The 18,582-nt window shown below is 39.5% G+C and overlaps 1 protein-coding gene across 1 annotated transcript in view; it reads right to left on the bottom strand.

Moving 5' to 3' along the window:
* Positions 1-17,573: 17,573 nt before the first annotated feature.
* Positions 17,574-18,582, bottom strand: part of LOC149272611 (igLON family member 5-like) — a 116,568-nt gene continuing 115,559 nt past the window's right edge. Inside the window, exon 9 of the mRNA XM_089506899.1 lies at positions 17,574-17,674. Coding sequence (XP_089363025.1) covers positions 17,574-17,674 — 101 coding nt within the window. The remainder of the gene's footprint in view (positions 17,675-18,582) is intronic.

Raw genomic sequence — 18,582 nt, 5'->3', positions numbered from 1 at the left:
AATCCCAATGAATGGGCAACCAGGTGGACGACATTCTAGAACGTTCTAGAACGCTTTTGCTTGGGAACGGTTTGGTTTAGGAGTTCTGGAGGTCCGCAGCTTCTCCATTGTGTCGATCCGCCCTTCTTGGAGCCCGTGTCCGCTAAGGTGTGGAGAATGTAGTAGATGTTAGACTGAAAATAATTCCTGAGCGTCTTATCACTTGGGATCCTACTGTAGAAGTCCTTGATGTAGCCACCAGAATGGACACGAGTCCTTGCATGACGCAGAGTAACAAAAGCTGGTCTTTTTATACCATTTTCTACGTTACCAAGGACAGGAAGAAGCTCAGCCGGGGTGTGCATTTCTGTTATTACTGTTTTCTGTGTATTTTTAAGATTTTTAGCAATAACTATCCATGGTACAAAGCGACATCGTTTCTGGAGGAAGCGATGGCTTGGTGGGTGGCGATGGATCGCGTTCTGAACCCAATAATGATGTCCTATCTTGTAATGCTTATATAGAAATAACTACTGTTGGATTTTTTTGGGTTATGTTCCTAAAAGTAAGTCGAAGCTCCGTCAAGTTTTCCTGTAAAAAAAAACTGGGTAATATTTCCAGCCGGCCGACGTTCCGTGAAACCAAGGGTAGGAAGATAAAATGTAATTAAAATAACACTGCTAGCGCTTTGTCACTGTCATCCTGATGGCTTGTAGACGAAGGAGAGAGGAGGACCATAGGGTCATATTGCCAAAGCTCACTCCTGTACTCGTCTCCGGAATGTGCGATTAGCCCAGACGTTGCTCTCGCTGTCACTCCGTGCTCCGAGCGGGATCACGGACAGATTCATCTGTCATTTCTCAGGGGTGGCGGACTTCACGCGCTCATGGGTGGCATATTTCCATCCCGAGACACGTCCTAGGACGGCGCCCATCAAGCTGCTGTACACACAGAGAGACGGCGGAGAAGAACCCACCGGAATGTCTACTTTAAATCACTTAGACGTTCTTTAAGTGACGCGGCAAAAGGTTTTCGTGGCTCTTACCTGAAATCAGAGAATCTGATCACAGAGGAAACGAACGCGGGGAACCATAAGAACTCTTGAACGCTAAATAAAATCGTTCTGGGACGCTTCCTGTGTGCCTTATATACTAAAACAAAATATAGAACTTACCCCATCTGTGGCTTTTCTTTCCACCAAAAGGGGTGAAATAAGCTGGGTGGAAGTGGTGGCAGGTATTATATTGGCGTCTGTATGTAATCAGAAGTTTAAAGATTTCAAAGTGTCTGGACAATTGCGTACAATCTTTGGTTTATTCTCCATCTTGACTGTGGCCCAAAAGGAGAGAATTTACAGGAGCCGTGTTGTAGCGCTTGTTCTCGGAGCGCTACACCTAGAAGACACCAGTCATGCTCTGTCATGAGGTTATAACGCTAAGGATGTGAGGATTGTGAGTGAGGTAGTAAAACACCTTCACGCCAGCTGCTTGCTCTCCCTATCATTTCTATCAAACTTCTAATTACTTTTCTCGTCTTCCTTTCTTCTCTACATGATTTATTATATTATTGTATTCTCTCTCTTTATCTTTCTTTCTCTCCTTCATTCACTTTCTTTTTCTTTCCTCCATTCTCTTTCTTTCGTTATTCTCTCCTTTCCTCCGTTCCTTCCTTTTTCTTTTTCTTTCTTTTCTTTGTCTTTTCTCTCTATCTTTCTCTCCCGATTTTCCCTCTTTGCTTGCTTCCTTTCTTTTCATTTATTTTCTCCCTCTTCTTTTTCCTTCTTGATCAATGCTGATCTACTCCGAAGAATGTGAATGAATGAGAAAGTAATAGAAAAGAAAAACATTTTCACAAGTGACAGTTGATTGACAGAAATCAAGGCCAGTCTGTGCCAACATATGAGAGGTATAAATGCAACACACCATTCGCAGACCTAGGGAGAAGCTGCAGCTACAGAGCTTCTCCCTAAGACATTCCCTTTCTTTTCTTGCCGGTTAAATGAATGCGTGTTCAAGTGATTTGGCTCTCATACCACGGTGCTGGGTTGAGCCAGGCGCCCAAACAGTTACGACACTGCTTCACAGTCTCCAAGAAGCCTTCTGCCATTATATACCCTCCACCAGCGCATATCCATCCCGGCCAGCGGTCACGTTCCAGTTATCTCGCCACTATCAATGAGATCTCGGATATGATATTTTACTGCTAATGGCAATTTAATTTTACTGCGTAATTAAAATACGGTTCATCTATTTAAATAAAATTTAGTGGTTATCCTTCTTATTACTTCCACTTTCATTGTATCCACTATGATCATCATTATTTTCCTAGGCTGGTTTAATTAACACTTACTGGACAATTACTAAGAACTGTTTGAATAGATTTGCCTTTGAAAATGTGGATGTTTAGATCTATACCCCGTTACCTGGATTATGTATACATTTTTATTATTATTAATTATAATAATTGTTATATAATTATATTAGAATTATATAATTAAATATATATATATTTAATTTTATATATATATATATATATATATAAATATATATTATATTATTATTAATATATATATTTTAAATATATAATAATAATTATTTATTTAATTATTTATTTAATGGGCAGCCACTTAATTCACCCTAATTTTCTATTTTTAATTAAAGTGTGTTAAAAAAAATGTATATAAAATATGTTTTGTTACGGAGTGAGAGATAAGAATGTATAAAAAGCACAATATACAGCCAGATAAGGTTTCCACTGAAAAATTTCCCTAATTGCAATTTGTTTTATGTTAATAGAGGGTATTAGCGGCACCCCCGCTATGCCGCATCAACAAATACTGCTAAATATTCACAGGATAAGGAAACGTTAAGCTTCTCGTTCAAAAACCCGGAAAATGCATGTTAACATTCTGTCGAAGCTGATTTAACACCAACATTCTTAAAAAAAACGTTAAAAAAAAATTAGCTGACCTTGAAACCCCTAATAATTGATAATTTCAAATACATTTAACCATTTAATGGTCCATCACAATGATGCTATTGTACCGAGTTGCTAAGGGTGGCACTATTAAAGGTCCTTGGAAAAAAACATAACTCTGATAAAGTCACCTGTTTTCAAGCAGGAAATTCATTTGTGGTATGGGATGTATCTATATTAAAGCAGGGATTTGTCCCATTCATCATGAGACGGGGGGTAAAAACCCTGAGACTCCGGGGTAAATGCTTCTGTCGTATGTGATGTTCTCAGAACAGGGCAAAGAGGTACGGCCCTTGGAATGTGGGGTATTAATGACAATATACTCCGTCCAGTCCTCTTGGCCTCCATAGACCTTCCAGATTTATTAACCCCAAAACTCCAGAAGAGATGTCATATTCTCTCCTAAAACATTTTTATGGACACAAACCAACAATTATAATCATCTTCTAAAAGGGGGGGGTCTCAACCTGCCCACAACTGACCCTCCCCTCCCCCACCGAGCTCTTCTTTTACTAAGAAAGACTGAGAGAAAGGAGCACGGGTAGCCAACCATAGCGGTGGAACTAGCGACATTTAGAGGCGGAGCTATCCTCAAACTGCCTTAAAAGGGGGTGGGAATGGGTGGAGTTTGGGTTGGGAGTGGGCATGTTCTCCCGCCTGGAGCCGCCATGTGAAATAGAGACATCCCACCCATAGCCCTAAAAAAATAAAAAATTATTATTATTATTATTATTATTAAAAAACAATAATAATAAATATATATTTTTTACATTTTTTATGAGTTTTTTGTTTTTTTAATGTCAGAAACCACTGGGCTCATTCACAATATTTATAAAAACTGCCCCAAAAAATGTACTCTCAGCCTGTTCTACGAGAACATTCCAGGAATAGATTTAAAATGAGTCTCCGGGCTCTCCTGTGGATCTCAGTGAAGTGATGAGAGTTGAGCGGATATTTTTAGGCAAACAATAAATGTCATCAGTTTCTGTATCGGGTTCTGCTGCATTTTTCTAATATTTACATTATTTATTGCCAGAAGGGTTTTGTAATAAAAACATTTTAAAAAAAACAAACAAAAAAACCCCAGTTTTACCCAAAATGTAAGCATTTTTGGCCCTTAACAAGCAAAGCTGCACATATTCCATATTTTCCGGATAATCCTCATCTTTTCTGCAGAATACTCGAGCTTTCTGGATAATAATTCACTTTTTCTGGATAGTATGGAACCAAAATGTCCGGCTCTGACCTCAAGGGCTGACATTCACATTCCTTTAACATAATAATACAATTTGACCTTGAAGTTTGTGTCCTATTGACAGATATTTCTGTACCGGGGGAGGCATTTATAAGGAGAATAATGTATCGTATTTAGGACAAGAGGCCGTAATCTAAAACTAGAGGGTAAGAGACTTAAAGGGAATGGAAGGAGGTTTTACTTTACTGGGAGAGTGCTAGATACGTGGAACAGCCTCCCAGCAGAAGTGGTAGAGGGTAATACAGCGGGGGTATTAAACATGCGCGGGATAGACATACGGCTCCTGAACCTAAGAAGAGACCAACGACTGATTAAGGTTTGAGTCTTTACAGCAGAAGAAACGAGCGACTAGACGGGGGCCGGATGGGGGCCGATCTGCCAGCAAGTTCTGTGTTTCCATTTGAACAGTGTAATTTACAAAGCCGTTTCTTGCTGTTTCTATACACATTATCGGGGCTTTCAGGGCAGTAGAACTCTGCGTTCCCCTCATACCCAGCACACATTTGTCAATTCTTGTCTTGTCATATTCCTTGAATATGTGTATTGTAATAAAGCGCTACGTAAACTGTTGGCGCTATATCAATAAAAGATAATAATAATAATAAAATAATAATAACATTCTGACCTCCTAGAAAAGAGGGGCATCGGGAGTTTTAAGACTAACAAAGGGAATGGCCAGACTGAACAGGGATGGTTGGCAGGTATGAGTAAAGATCTCTCATAATCAGTGGTCATTGGAGCTGCTCCCTTCCCCTGTTGCCTTCTCAGGTTACCTCCAGCCGCTGTGCAGTGTAACCACTACTCCCAGTCAGCAGGAGAGAAAAGCAGAAGCTCTCACCATACATCGAAGGATCAGCAGCCTGCCTGCAATACAATACATTCCTCACGCTCCCTGCCTCCGCTCCCCCCTGTCCTCCTCTCCCCCACCTGCCCTCCTCTCCCCCCCTGTCCTCCTCTCCCCCCCTGTCCTCCTCTCCTGCCCCCCTCCTCTGTCCACTCCCTCCCTTTACCTCTTCCAGGTGTATACAGGAAATGCACCTGTCAGTCCGGTTCGCTTCTCTCTCCATTGCCGTCATTGCTTTTAGGTTCTGATCCTATCCCGGTCTGGCCGTTATTCTGGCTCCCCCCCACCCTAAGAAATGGGAGGCCGCGGACTCGTTGGCTGGGCTCTCCTCCTTCTAACTTTATCCGGTAAGAAAGTCTACACCTTATTCACTATCGGACCTCCCCGCCGCTTCTAGAACCACCAACTAATATATTTACTGATTCTCCGCATATATCTGTATATTTATCATCTGATCCTTTTACATTTAATCGACTCCGTTCTGTATCGGCAGAGTTCTACTAAAAATATTATAAAATATACGAAAAGTAAATACCGAAAGAACACAGAATTCTCGTTCAGTTATACGATTCTCTGCAATCTATATGGGTTTTTTTTAGATTTTATTCTGATGATCATCTCTAAAACGATCCAAGTACAAATATATGTTCGAAAATGTCTCTACAGATTAATGACAATTATTATAGAGGGAGGGGAGAAAAGGGAGAGAGAGGAGAAAAGGGAGAGAGAGAGAGAGAGAGGAGAAAAGGGAGAGAGAGGAGAAAAGGGAGAGAGAGAGAGAGAGAGAGAGAGAGAGGAAAAAAGGGACAGAAAGGCAAGAGATACCCACAGAGGTATACTTAGCAGAAGGGTTCTTCCCCTTTACGGATCTCTGGTTGGACCTCACTTAGAGTATTGGGGGCAATTCTGGAGACCCCCTCCAGAATTAGTGGTGGCAAGATAAGTGGAACAGCCTCCCAGCAGAAGTGGTAGAGGTTAATACAGCGAGGGGATTTAAACATGCATGGGATCGGCATACGGCTATAGCGTAACGACTGATAAGTATTTCTGTGCCCGGGTTCTGAATATCCAGTTGGTCACCAGCTCCATAATTAGAATAATTTGTCCAGTTTTGGTGGCCTCGGGCGTCCTTTCTCTGCTACGGACTTCCTGGACGTGGTAAAGAGGGTCCTGGGATTCTCACACGTAGGGTTGCCAAGTGGCCATTTTTGACCGGCCTTGACCTTTGGCCTGTAAAGGTCAATACAGGTTGCCTGACCGGCTCTACGGAGAGCAGGTTATCGCAGGTACTCAAAAAAGGTATTCTAACTGATAATAATGAAATATCCCGATTATGATGTCATTCCCACAGGTGCGGCAGCAATTACCATATCCAGCCCTGATTCCGGAAACTTCGTGACCGGAGCAAATATATACCTGAGGATCTCACACGATTTTCCAAACTCGACCATCATGTGGAAAAGAGGCGACGTTTTAATACTACAGTTAATTAAAGGCGTTGTTACCGGGAAGTCAACCGACTATAAAGACAGGCTGAACGCTGCCGAAAATGGATCCCTCCTTATAAATAAAACCACCGCAGCGGACGCCGGCACATACACCGTCAGAATCAGTGAATTCGGGGAGGCCGAGGGCATCCTTCCATTCCAAGTAAAATTCTATGGTGAGTATATCGGAAGATGAACGGACTTATGACAAAAAAAGTAAATTAAAAAATCACTCAAAGCTAAAAGTTATTATTCAAATTAATTGGCCGGTTGGGAATTTTATGAGAATTTTAAGTATATTAATAATATAATTGATATATTCGGTAGTATAATACGCTGACATTTTTCCCCCTCCTGATAGACCTGGTAAAGAATGTAACGATGGAATCTTCGCCAGCGTCGGTTGACGAAAGGACCCCCGTCGTTAATTTGTCGTGCAACGCATCTAGATCAGGCGAGACGTTCACGTGGCAGAAGGACGGGGGTCCCCTTCCCGGTAATTATAGTTACAGCCTGTTCGATGGAAACAGAACGTTACAGATCAAAAATCCAAACAGGACCCATAACGGAGATTATGTCTGCAATGTCTCCAACCCGGTGGACTGGGCCAACAGCAACTTCACTCTGAGGGTTTCCGGTAAGTGATGCCGTTTTTTAAAGCCCATTAAAAAAATATATAATATTTTAATAAAAAGCTACGGAAAATACGATGTTCTAAGAGGACTGAGTTGGAGCTCCGGCCTGAGTTGAGCTCCGGTCTGAGTTGGAGCTCCGGTCTGAGTTGGATCTCCGGTCTGAGTTGGAGCTCTGGTCTGAGTTGGAGTTCCGGCCTGAGTTGGACCTCCGGTTTGAGATGGACCTCCGGTCTGAGTTGGAGCTCTGGTCTGAGTTGGAGCTCCGGTCTGAGTTGGAGCTCTGGTCTGAGTTGGAGCTCCTGTCTGAGTTGGAGCTCCTGTCTCCTTTGCTGTCGGAGTCTGAGAATCTTGAGGTTTTTGTAAGAGCATAATTAACATTCCTAGCTTTCATATTGCTGTTTCGTTACACAACCTAAGAAAAATACCAAAGGAAAAAAAACGCTTCAGGGTATAGCCGGTGACTGCACCTTATTAAAACAATCATTTCATAAAGTCAACATCTTGATCTTATTTTTAAATGTATTGTTGGTTGCCGGAAGGAGAACATGGATGTACTCAGCTCTTTCCTCTGCTTTATTCATTGGGTCTCTTTGATACATAGCTTAGGGATGTTCTTAAAGCCCAACTTGACCCTCAAGATACTTTATCTGCCCCAATTGGCTTTTTTTATTATATATTTTTTGAAACATTTGTTTAAAAGGATCATTTCCACCCTGTATGTGAATCCGAGAAGAAAATAAATACCCATGTATAATATTTTTGAATAGAATATCTGTAGAATATTACTATAAAATGCTCAAATACATCTCTTACGGTGAGCCAGCTGCCACCATGGTCTCTGTTTAAGACTTGACACGACTCCTACCTTAAGGTTACCTTTTTTTGTGTTCCTGATTGGGATTAAATGCCGTATTGTTAGACTATTTCCATTTTGAATGGTTTTTTTTGTATATTGTCATCTTTTTTTCCCCAGTTTTTGCAGATTCGTCCCTAAGCCCGGGTGCCATAGCCGGCATCGCGATCGGTTCTGTCCTAGGAGCGTTGTTACTCATTGCTTTGATCATACTGATTATCTTGATGTGTCTGAAACGAAGGAAAGGTAGGTAAAAATGTCCTTTTATAGCACAACTTGACCCAAAAACCCTGGCGCAGCATAGTCTGGGGCATTACAATGTCCACAAGGGCATCTGTTGGTGATTGAATGTGGACAGTCAGACTATTACCTGTCCCTGCCCTAAACCAACAAACGTGTTTTAGTGAATCCCAACTCTAAACCTGCTTTTCTAGACTTGAAGACCAACATTGTTGTTAACCTTCCTAAGGCTTCCAGGAGTTCATCAATGGTTCCTGTCCTCAAGATCAAAGAGCGCCCAAAAACAGTGAAGGTTTTAATGGTATCAAAGCCCCAAACACATTGATCTATGTAATGGCTGGAAACTAATTAGCGGCTGTCTGTTCAGGGTCACGTTCCACGTCAAAGTGAAAACTTCAACATATATTCTCCCTTTGATGTGAAGCTGTGTGTTATAAATATAAAACGGCCCTAGGGCTGTCTGAATGATAGGCTTGGAACAGATCATTGTCATTAAGGAGGCTACAAAATGTGTATGTATTGTGTCACCCATTAGACACAAAGGAGAAGAATCCTGATGGTCCTGCTCATAAGACTGTCCTTCGTACCGTAAGTTCTCTTTTCTTCTTTGGTTGGCGCATTCTACCTCCACTGCTTGCCTATCACCAGACATTTCCAGAGTTCCATCCACATCGTCTTCCTTTTTTCATGTTTTCAGGTATCAGGTTCAACTCTGTCTCCCGATGACCCTGCTTACTTCACCATGAACAACATCATGTACCGCAGCTCCTCAATCTCTATGGGCTCCTATATTTTGGTAGGTTTGGCTGGGGAAGGTACTATGGTTCTGAACCTGAGGAACAAGCCCAGAGAAATGACCAAAGGTGTACGCCATGTAGAAATGTTCCAACAAACTCCAACAACTCTAATTGAAAGCCCAGCCCAATATACAACGGTGTATTCATGTTGGGAGATGTTTCAGACTCAGGTCAAAAAACCCAGCTGCCCCTCAGAAAGACAAGTAGCATTGGGTATGAAAAAGTATGGCGGCTGTGGCGGTTAGCTGTCCACTGGGATGGTTGAAATCAGATAAAATCTACGTATATATCTCCCCAACTGGCCCAGTAAACACAGGAGCACTGGGGAGCCTGCCATCCACCTACCTACTACCCTAGGCAGGTACACTATTTTCCACTAAACTCACTAAAATACTCACTAAAATAGACTTAACAAACTACCTTTCAGCGCAAAACAAACAGAAAACACTTTAAACGCGTTGGCTTTTTATCTTTATGAATTTTGAGTTTCTTAAAAACGAGGATTTTTTTTCCCACAGTTAGATTTATTGTTACAATTTATCATAGCGAATAGCAGATAGCTTAGAGAAGGGACAAGAGGTGAATGTTGCGGAACAGTTAAATACAAAACGAAATTATGCTGAAAAATTAAGAAAAATATTAGAATAAGGATATTCTGTAAACAAAGGCCAGAAGGGTCAGGTGTTTATGCAGAGATATTTATCAGATGAGTCCTACAAAAAAGAATAAGAAAAAAGTTGGTAGAATATTCCGGAATATTCTATGCACCTTGTTGCAGGAACGTAATAAAGAAAATATTATATGTGATTAAGTAGCGTGGCATAATCCTTATTTTCATGATATTTTATACTTAGCCTTCTGGGGAAATTACTACGAATGGTGGAAGAACTTCACTCAACATTCCAAGTGTCCCAACAAAGACAAAACATGCAACTCAAGTTTGAGTCTTCATTAAGCAATGAAGAAGACTTCATTCTATGATGGTTAATGGACAATCCAAGAACTATATAGACCTTACAGCTGTCTATAGGATGAGATTTTGTTCGGTATGGTTTCCTCAATGATGCACTAGGAACTGGTGGTCAAACAAGGTCTTCAACTAGGTCATTTCTGATGGTCTATGAGAACATGGCGGTTCGGGTAGAGAGACATTTCCCTCATAAGCATCTGTTTAGCCTACAGGAAGCCCTTTGTCCCAATGACAATGGATGTATTCTGCCAAGTGATTTAAGAGGTAATGGAGGGCAAGGGTCAGTAACAAAGTATCTTGGGTCTCAGGTAAGACTAGCTCCATGAGGTCTTAATTTCACACCTCATCAAAATCCTAACCATATCTGAAAGAGACAACCAGTAAAAAGACCCCTCTTCAATTTCCCAAAGTTTCCAGGGATCAGTATTGTCTATAAAACATAGTAAAAAAAAATAATATCTTGCACTGAACTCCATGAATCGAGGAGTTCATAATTTGAGTATATTGTCTGGTTCTCTAGATTTCTTCATTTCCTGCCAAGAACTAAAAATACTACTGATTTATCATTTTTTTTTTGTATCCTGTATAACTGTAATTAATGTAAAAATATTTAGAGAGGTCACAATATGTAAAAAGGTCATTTATACAAAATAATATATTTTAATATTTTTGGTATTTTTAATATATATATATATATTTTTATCTGTATGGGTACTAAACATATAACATTTAGCATTCTGGTAGCATGGATGATAATACTTATTCAATTAAATATTTGTGTACGCTTCTAAAATATGTATGTGTGGCTTTGCTTATTACAAGAGGAAAAGGAAATAAATATTAAAAATATAACAAAATAATATTTTTTGCGTTTTTTTTAAATAGAAATTACCAATAACATTACTTGCGTAACAATAATTGAAATTACTTCAAGATTATTTTTTTTTTACTTCCGTTGAATGATGAGGAACTTAGCCAAAAGTGAATTAATTGGCACGTTCTCAGGATGGTCGAAGAGACGCAAAAGTTTGGTTGACCTCAGGGTAATAAGCTTGTTTATCGCACCAGTTAAAATTAAACGTTAAAATTCCACCAAGAAACATTTTCAAATCAAGTGTGAATAATGGATAGCATATTGTAATTTTTATTACGTCGTTGAAAACGCTTGGTAATTTTTTTCTATTTTGTCTAGAAGATGACAACTTGCTGGAAAGGTCTTGAAGACGATGCATGGACCTCCGTCATATCTCATTAAATCAAAATTGTAATTTTTATGGCTTGAGCTTTTTCTCATTCTTCCTTACACACTTAAGAGTTTTACATATAGATTGCTGATTAATTGCGAGGTTAAGTGCCGAGTGATCTCATCCGCTAATGCGCCAGATCTCCGTAGGAACAATACTTTGTCCATTTATCTTGAGACATTTGACCTCTTCGCTTCCAACTCCTCTAGTCTTTTGCATATTCTTATCTCCCTTTAGAACTAAACGTGACTCAGAGTTCTAAAGAAGAATTATTTGGGGCTATTTTGATGAAACATGAATATGAGGGGAGGTCACGCCATTATTTGTAAGGACGATTATGATGGAACGCAAAAACAAGATAATGGAAGGCTTATAACCAATGGGCTTTGATTATTTTTTACATATCTACCCTTAAGTTTCAATGTGTTATCTCCTCGGAGATATTCTACATAATTCTAGACTGTTCTGGACTAACGTTACGCCTGTAGCACCTGGAACACATAGACATCCAAAATGGCGGACCTAGCCATCACTATATCCAGCTCCTTGGCCATCAAGGACGTTGTTGGTTGAAGGATAGTTTATTCCAGCTGGAAGCTAATGAGTCCAAGTAAACCTGTCTATCCCGCGCCAGTTTATTAGTTATTGACGACAGGCAGTAAATAGTAAAGGGATATTTTAACCCCTTAAGGACAATGGGCGGGCCCTAAACCCACTAAAAACAATGCATTTTGAGCCCGTACATGTACGGGCTTTGTCATTAAGGGGTTAACTGTATGTTTGGCTTCCATCTGCTAATTTCTAATAAATAGAGCCGGCTGCGGCATCGGGAGACGAGTGAGCCGTGGCAGTTTAATAGGCAGTCGAAGAAATGTATAGCGTAAATCAGTCCGCTCTTCCAGACGGTTAATAACGTACAGCTTGCAGTCCATAAACCTCCCGGCACCGTTTGAATTATCCCAGGAGTCCATGGGGACAACCAACGCAGGGACATATACCAAAAAAATAGATAAAATAGATAAAAATAATTTTTTTTAAAAACTTTCCCACTTGGACAAAGTCTACAATATTTCATGGCCAGTAAATAAATAACCAAACATACATTTTAGGGAAAAACAAGCTCTTTTGTGATCATTTCCGCATTTTGAATCCACACTTACATTTCTATAAATATACGCAGATGCGCAAATATACGCGGCAGGGAAGTGGCTATTTCTAACTCTAAGAACGAGCCGTTTTGGTTTTATTTTTGTGTACGAGCGCTGTGGATAAAGCTGTCTAAATTAGTTTTCTACTACAGAGAAAGAAGACACCCAAATTGGGATTTTTGGTATAGAAATAAAATATTCAAGAAGGAAATATAAAATAAGTGTCCCTCTTTAGGCTTCGTTCCCATTAACGAAGAGCCCGCTCCCCAATGTTGTGTTCTGGCCTGGGGAGGGCTCCCTCATTGGTCTGGCCCCCCCTCAACTGGCCCATTAACACTATGGAGGTCTGCGCCGAGTCAGCATACCTGGCAACTCTCTGTGCTCTGTCAATCAGTTTACGGGACTGGTGTTTAGCCACGCCCACTTCCTGCCCTATTCCCATTCCCATACAGGTTTAAGCTATTCAGGGCTAGCCCCGCCCCTGTGTGCCTGACTATCTCCGCCCCCTCACTAGGCAGCTGGCCCCCCAAAGAAAAAGGACTTCGCGGCATTCCGCGTATCCAGGATATGACATCATATCCAGCAGCACAGACGGGATGACTGGCGACGCTGCCCTGGCCTAGACACTATTGCCCCCCCTACCTTCTCGTAACCATGGAATACAATCACTTTTCTACATTTTAAAGTAAATATTACCCGTTCCTTCTGTGATGTATCCGGTAATCTATTAACATAACGACCGGGAAAAAAAAGACCATCGGGGAATAAGAATTGATTCAATGTAGCCAAAAGATTTCAGACGCAAAGATCAAAAAAAGCTGATGCCGGCAGACGCCGCTCATTCTATCCAGGTAATTACGCCTTTTTTCCCCCCAGAATAATTGCTCGGTATGGGAACATTACTCGTATTTTCTGATGTTGATGGAGTATATCTCTGCCGAGCTGTTTTGTGTAGTTAAAATAATTTGACTGCTTGTTCCTGTCCTCGGTGGACTGATTCTTTGAACTTTCTATTATTTGTCTTTGTTCTATAGAAGCCGGATTTCCTTTGTTTTAATGACAAGTGTTTATAACCGCGCAATCAATTTTTTTTGTTTCTTTGAAATTAACAATAAACAAAGGAAATAATTAAAAATTAAATTAAAAATAAATAAAAAAAAATAAAAATAAATTAAAACTAATTTTTCTTAGGAAAAACAGCAAAAAAAAAGAAATTCATCTATTTTGAGCAATCCTAATAGATTGCAAGCTCACAGGATCAGGACCCTCCTTCTCCTGCTAGTATGTCTTAACTGATTTCCAGCTTCATGAATTGTTAATTTGTGATGTAATAGCGCTGCTGGCGCTATATAAATAAAATGTAATTCAGGAAATGAAAGTACGGGTAGCAGTAGAGGACAATTTTATAGGGAATTTAAAGAACGAGTTAATATTTGAGGTTTCATCACGGACGCTTACCTTCATAACTTGCATGACTTTAATATTTTCATCCATCCCGAGCTCCGTGAGCTGGAACGTCTTAATTAGTAATAGTTGTGGTTGCCGGCAAAAAAGAAATCAAATTATTTAGCATTTTTGCACCTTTTTTCTCGGCCCCTCACCTTCAAAACACAAAAAATCAAATAAAGAAAAATGCATATAAGCCTGGTTTGTGAAACAGTTTTTAACCATTTGTGTCCCTGATGAAGACTCCTGCGAGGAAACGTCTATGTTTTGATGGCTTATAAATAAAATTAAATTTTAATTAATTTTATTTTAAAATGTCTAATTTTTTTCAGCCATTAAGGGGAATTCTTCAGCTATTGTCCCCAGAAATGAATTATTTAGAAGAATCCGTTTATAGATGTTTAGAAGCACATTATACATTCATACCATGAAAATAGTCAAATTTGGACTATGGTTTTTGTCTCCTGCACTCAAAAAGAATAAAATGACATCCCCCCCCCCTCATATTTTTGTTTCCAATTTTTTTAAATTATTTAACTCTATTTTTTTTTTAATCAACAGCTAACTAAATTCTATGTAAAATGGATTGTTTCAAGAAATAGTGGATGAGCTTTATTTGACATTTATTATTTATAGATGAAAATAAACGATCAATATCATTAAAATTAAGAAATAAACGTGATGGAATTCTGGATCACTATTCAATGCTATTCACACCGTTCCCCAAATAATTGGATTTCACCCCTAAAATGTCCTTTTTTTGATGTCAATCTAGGTTTACTAGATTTTGAAAACCTTTTATATGTTTATTCCAACCTTCTCATAGATAGGAACGTTCCAACCAGTTTTTGATGTCCGTGGTTTGTGGGAATATGAAAGAATTGTGGTGTTTGTTATAAAATTCCGCTATAGATAATATTCGGAAAGTCTAAACTTTTTCGAATATCACTATTACATTTTGATCCTTGTAATCATGAAGGTAATAAGTATTTGTGGATTCGGGACTCATTTTGGCTTTATCTTAAATTTGTGTTATAATGAAAACCCAACTTGTCCTTGACCTTCGAAGACTTAATTGTGACCGTTCGGAATGTTCCTCTATGAACAGTTTGGTACTTTGTATCCAGCGAGGTCTCTTTGGCTGTAGGTGGTGCAGCCATACCAGGTTCCATCAATGGATGTAACGAGGATGCGGACGTGTCTTCAAGGTTTCAGACAGCTCATGTCCAAGCTGTTGGCAGACGCCCTACTGGTCGATCCCGTTGACTTTCTAAAGCGCTAAAAAACTTCTTAGCACTTAAGAAAATGGCTAGATCCTTAATGTCAAATTTTATATAAGTAAGGTTTACATTTTTGGTCAAAAGTTGATGAGGGAGGCCTATAAATGGTAAATGTAGATAATGGATTGGGTAGAACCCTTGGAGAACCAGACATTACAACTTAACCCCTTAAGAACAATGGGCGGTCCCTAAACCTATTGAAAACAATGCATTTTGAGCCCGTACATGTACAGGCTTTGTCACTAAGGGGTTAATTTTGGGTTTGTTGGAAGAGAGGAAAACTTCATATATGCCAAATTTCATATAACACCATGTCCCCTTGCCTTATTGTATTTAATATTTAAATATATTTCATATATATATGTGTGTGTGACTGTTGCAATGTACTGAAATATTAAAGATACACAATAGCTAAAAAAAAATAGGATTTAAATAAAATTCTGATCATCCTTCTCGACCTCCAAAAGTTTAACCAGTTAGCCATTTTAGTGCAAAAATATTGTTTTGCTACTTTTGATTTTCAGATATTACACTCAACAATATATATACAAGCAAAGTGTACACACAAATTAGCACCCACATTCTCGATAGAGTTTTCTCTGTCTTATATTATAACACTTTTTACATTTGTATCGCCAATATTCACAAGTAAGTTTTTAATCTTTTTGCAAAAAATCAAGAAAAAAAAAATGAGAAAAAAAATGTAAATTTTTGATTTTGTTTTTTTTTTTTTCTTTTCTTTGTTGTGAACCATAAAGTGCCCCAACATAAACACTAAATCTCCCACAGGAACGGAGCGTGTGAAATCCCAGAATGCATTGCTTTGACAGACAGCTTGGAAGCTCTTGTTGGGCCACATTTTGCTATTTTTTGGCCCCACACGTATCTATAATGGCGGATGGACAAACAGACGCCAAAGGCAAAGGACACAATCGGAGCAGGCCCGCCATTTTGAAGAAAAAGAGAGAAAAAAAAAGCCAGCTGGAGGGCTGCGGGTGAAGTGGTTCTATTGGGTGTAGACCCTGAAACACTTTGTAGGTTTACAGAAATTTGGGTCAATTTGGATAATTTTAAGACGCCGGAACACAAATATAATAGCCTATGAGGTCAGAATCCATCCTCATGTCAAAATAACACAATTAGTTATGGAGGCCCAGGGCTTGCAATCAGTGATAGGAACCATGCAGACAGACAGCTAACAGTCAGACAATACTGAAGTCCCCGTAACGACCCCTCTTTTCTCATCTACAAAAGGGGAACGGGGGCTCTGCATAATACCCACAGGAATGTCACAGACACTGGTAATGAATTAACAGGCATATGAAACTGTGGCAAATCTTTAGGGACAGCGCGGTATCTTTTATACCTTCCACTTATTTAGAATGTTTCTAATATTTTACAACCCCTTTTAGTCTTTGATATGGTGGCAGAAGATCTCAGAAGTAACTGAATTACCAACATCCATCTTTTTGTTCCAGTCCACAGCGGTAGATTTCTGATGATGAAGTAAGTCCCGTACAGGTTCCAGGTTCTCCAAAAGTCCTCCAAAAAGTCAATGTTTTTTTTTGGAAAAAGGACAGGAGACAAAGTTGAGGACAGGAGAAGACAATATCATCGACGAAGATCTTCTATGACCACCTCCCATTGAATCTGCTGATCTGGAACATTTGATATCAAGATCTTACAATCCAAAAACACTTTTGTGACAACCTGCTCAACCAACATACTCTGTATCCTTTCTCCAATACATTCTCGCTTTGGAACATTGGAATCCCGTAGATGTTGGAGGATGATCCATAGATTTTGAGGGACGGTTGGCAATTCATGGGGCAAATCCACCGTTTTTTAAACTGGAAGAATCTGTGTTTTCTTAGAGACGGAACGGCCTTGTAACACTGAAAGTTATGTTCCTATGGGTAGAAAATCCCTACACGGGTCAGTTTGAGGTATGGTGGGGAACTACACGGAATGCTTAACCCTTCTAGTGCCAAAGGGTGTTTCAAGCTACTTCAGCACTAGAAGGGTTAAAAAAAACCCCAAATATGTTACAGTCTTATATTTCCCAGACACCAATGAGGTTCATCTTCGTTGATACGAGAATTCCTTCTACCGTCTACTTTCCCATGCGATGGATTCGCCTTAATTATTTCTCAATCATTAACTTTCTTTCTGACATTTGATTAAATCCACCTCTCCTTTCTTCTCTCGTAAGAAAGTGCTGGAAATCAACGATGCGGGTTTAAAAATGCATAATTTGTTCCCTCACAGTGTCAGTTTCCCTTTCAAGAATTTTTTTTTTGTAGTTTGTTGAATTATTTGTATTGTGTGATTTTTTGTGGGTTTATTTATTTTTTTTTTTTCCTTTTGTTTTGTTTCTGCCAGTCGTGACATTTCTCTCCGGATTATTATTAATTATTTTCTAGATTGTACGTAAAAGTAAAATGAATACAGAAGAGAACAGACCAAGGAGGAGAGGAGATATTGTGTAAGTCACGCCGCGATTAAGCGGAACGCCAGGTTCTAGAAGAAAGAAAAGAATGGAAAGAGAAATTAGACGAAGGCAACAAGTTGCATCGGTTTCTGCACAATAACTCATAAACACATTTGGTGTAGAGTCTAGCCTCCTAATGTGTACTACCTTCTCAGTGCCACTTTACGGCAATGCTAATGAAGTCCGCCCCCCATAGACTTTCATTAGGCAGAGAGTCCGACTGGGTGATTAAGACTGCTTCATTCCATTGTTCCCCACAGGCAGTATGATAAGGAGTCGGGGTGTTTGTCTAGTAGATTGGGGCTCAGATAACAGAGCGAGAAATCATACAAATGGCTAATGTGCAGCTGCCTAAAAACATTATATTATGGGGCAAAAACTACAACTGGGGTAAAAAAGGAAAAAAGCTAAATTTATTTATAATCTGGTACTGGGATTTAAAAAAAATGGTGAACTCTGTTTAAAACACCAGAATATTGAGTTAGTATACTATTTTGTACATTCAGATGTTCCTTAGTTTTACCTGATGTGTAGTGCCTATAATATGGAGGACATAATATGCCTGGTGCTGTGCACTGGCATGCCTAGGCAATTTCATTTCAGTATAATGACTCTCAACAGCCATAGTCACCCGCAGGTAACTCCTTTCACCCGTCGTGCGGGACAAAAGAAGGAATGTATCTATAATGCTATAAAAAAACCCAAAAGTTCAGCTCCAACTGTGTTATTTTGTGTTCTGTTTCACTTCATGACCTAAAAGTCTGTTTTACTTGTTCCTATTCTTCCAATCTAATCCCTCAAGGCTCCTTGTCTGTCTTTTTTTTTTCAAAGGTATCCTTGTAGGAGGCTTTATTAAATGGCTTGAAGTGGTTGCTTTGAACTGTAGGGTAGGAAGAAGTCGAATTTTCCGAGTTGTGATGGACCCGACTTTCCCTTT

The sequence above is a fragment of the Sceloporus occidentalis genome, unplaced genomic scaffold (assembly GCF_023333645.1).
Source record: "Sceloporus occidentalis isolate IW3139 unplaced genomic scaffold, rSceOcc1.0.p SCAF_432, whole genome shotgun sequence".
NCBI classification, from domain to species: Eukaryota; Metazoa; Chordata; class Lepidosauria; order Squamata; family Phrynosomatidae; genus Sceloporus; species Sceloporus occidentalis.
Note: the sequence above shows the minus strand (reverse complement) of the source record. Positions and strands in the feature narration are given on the sequence as shown.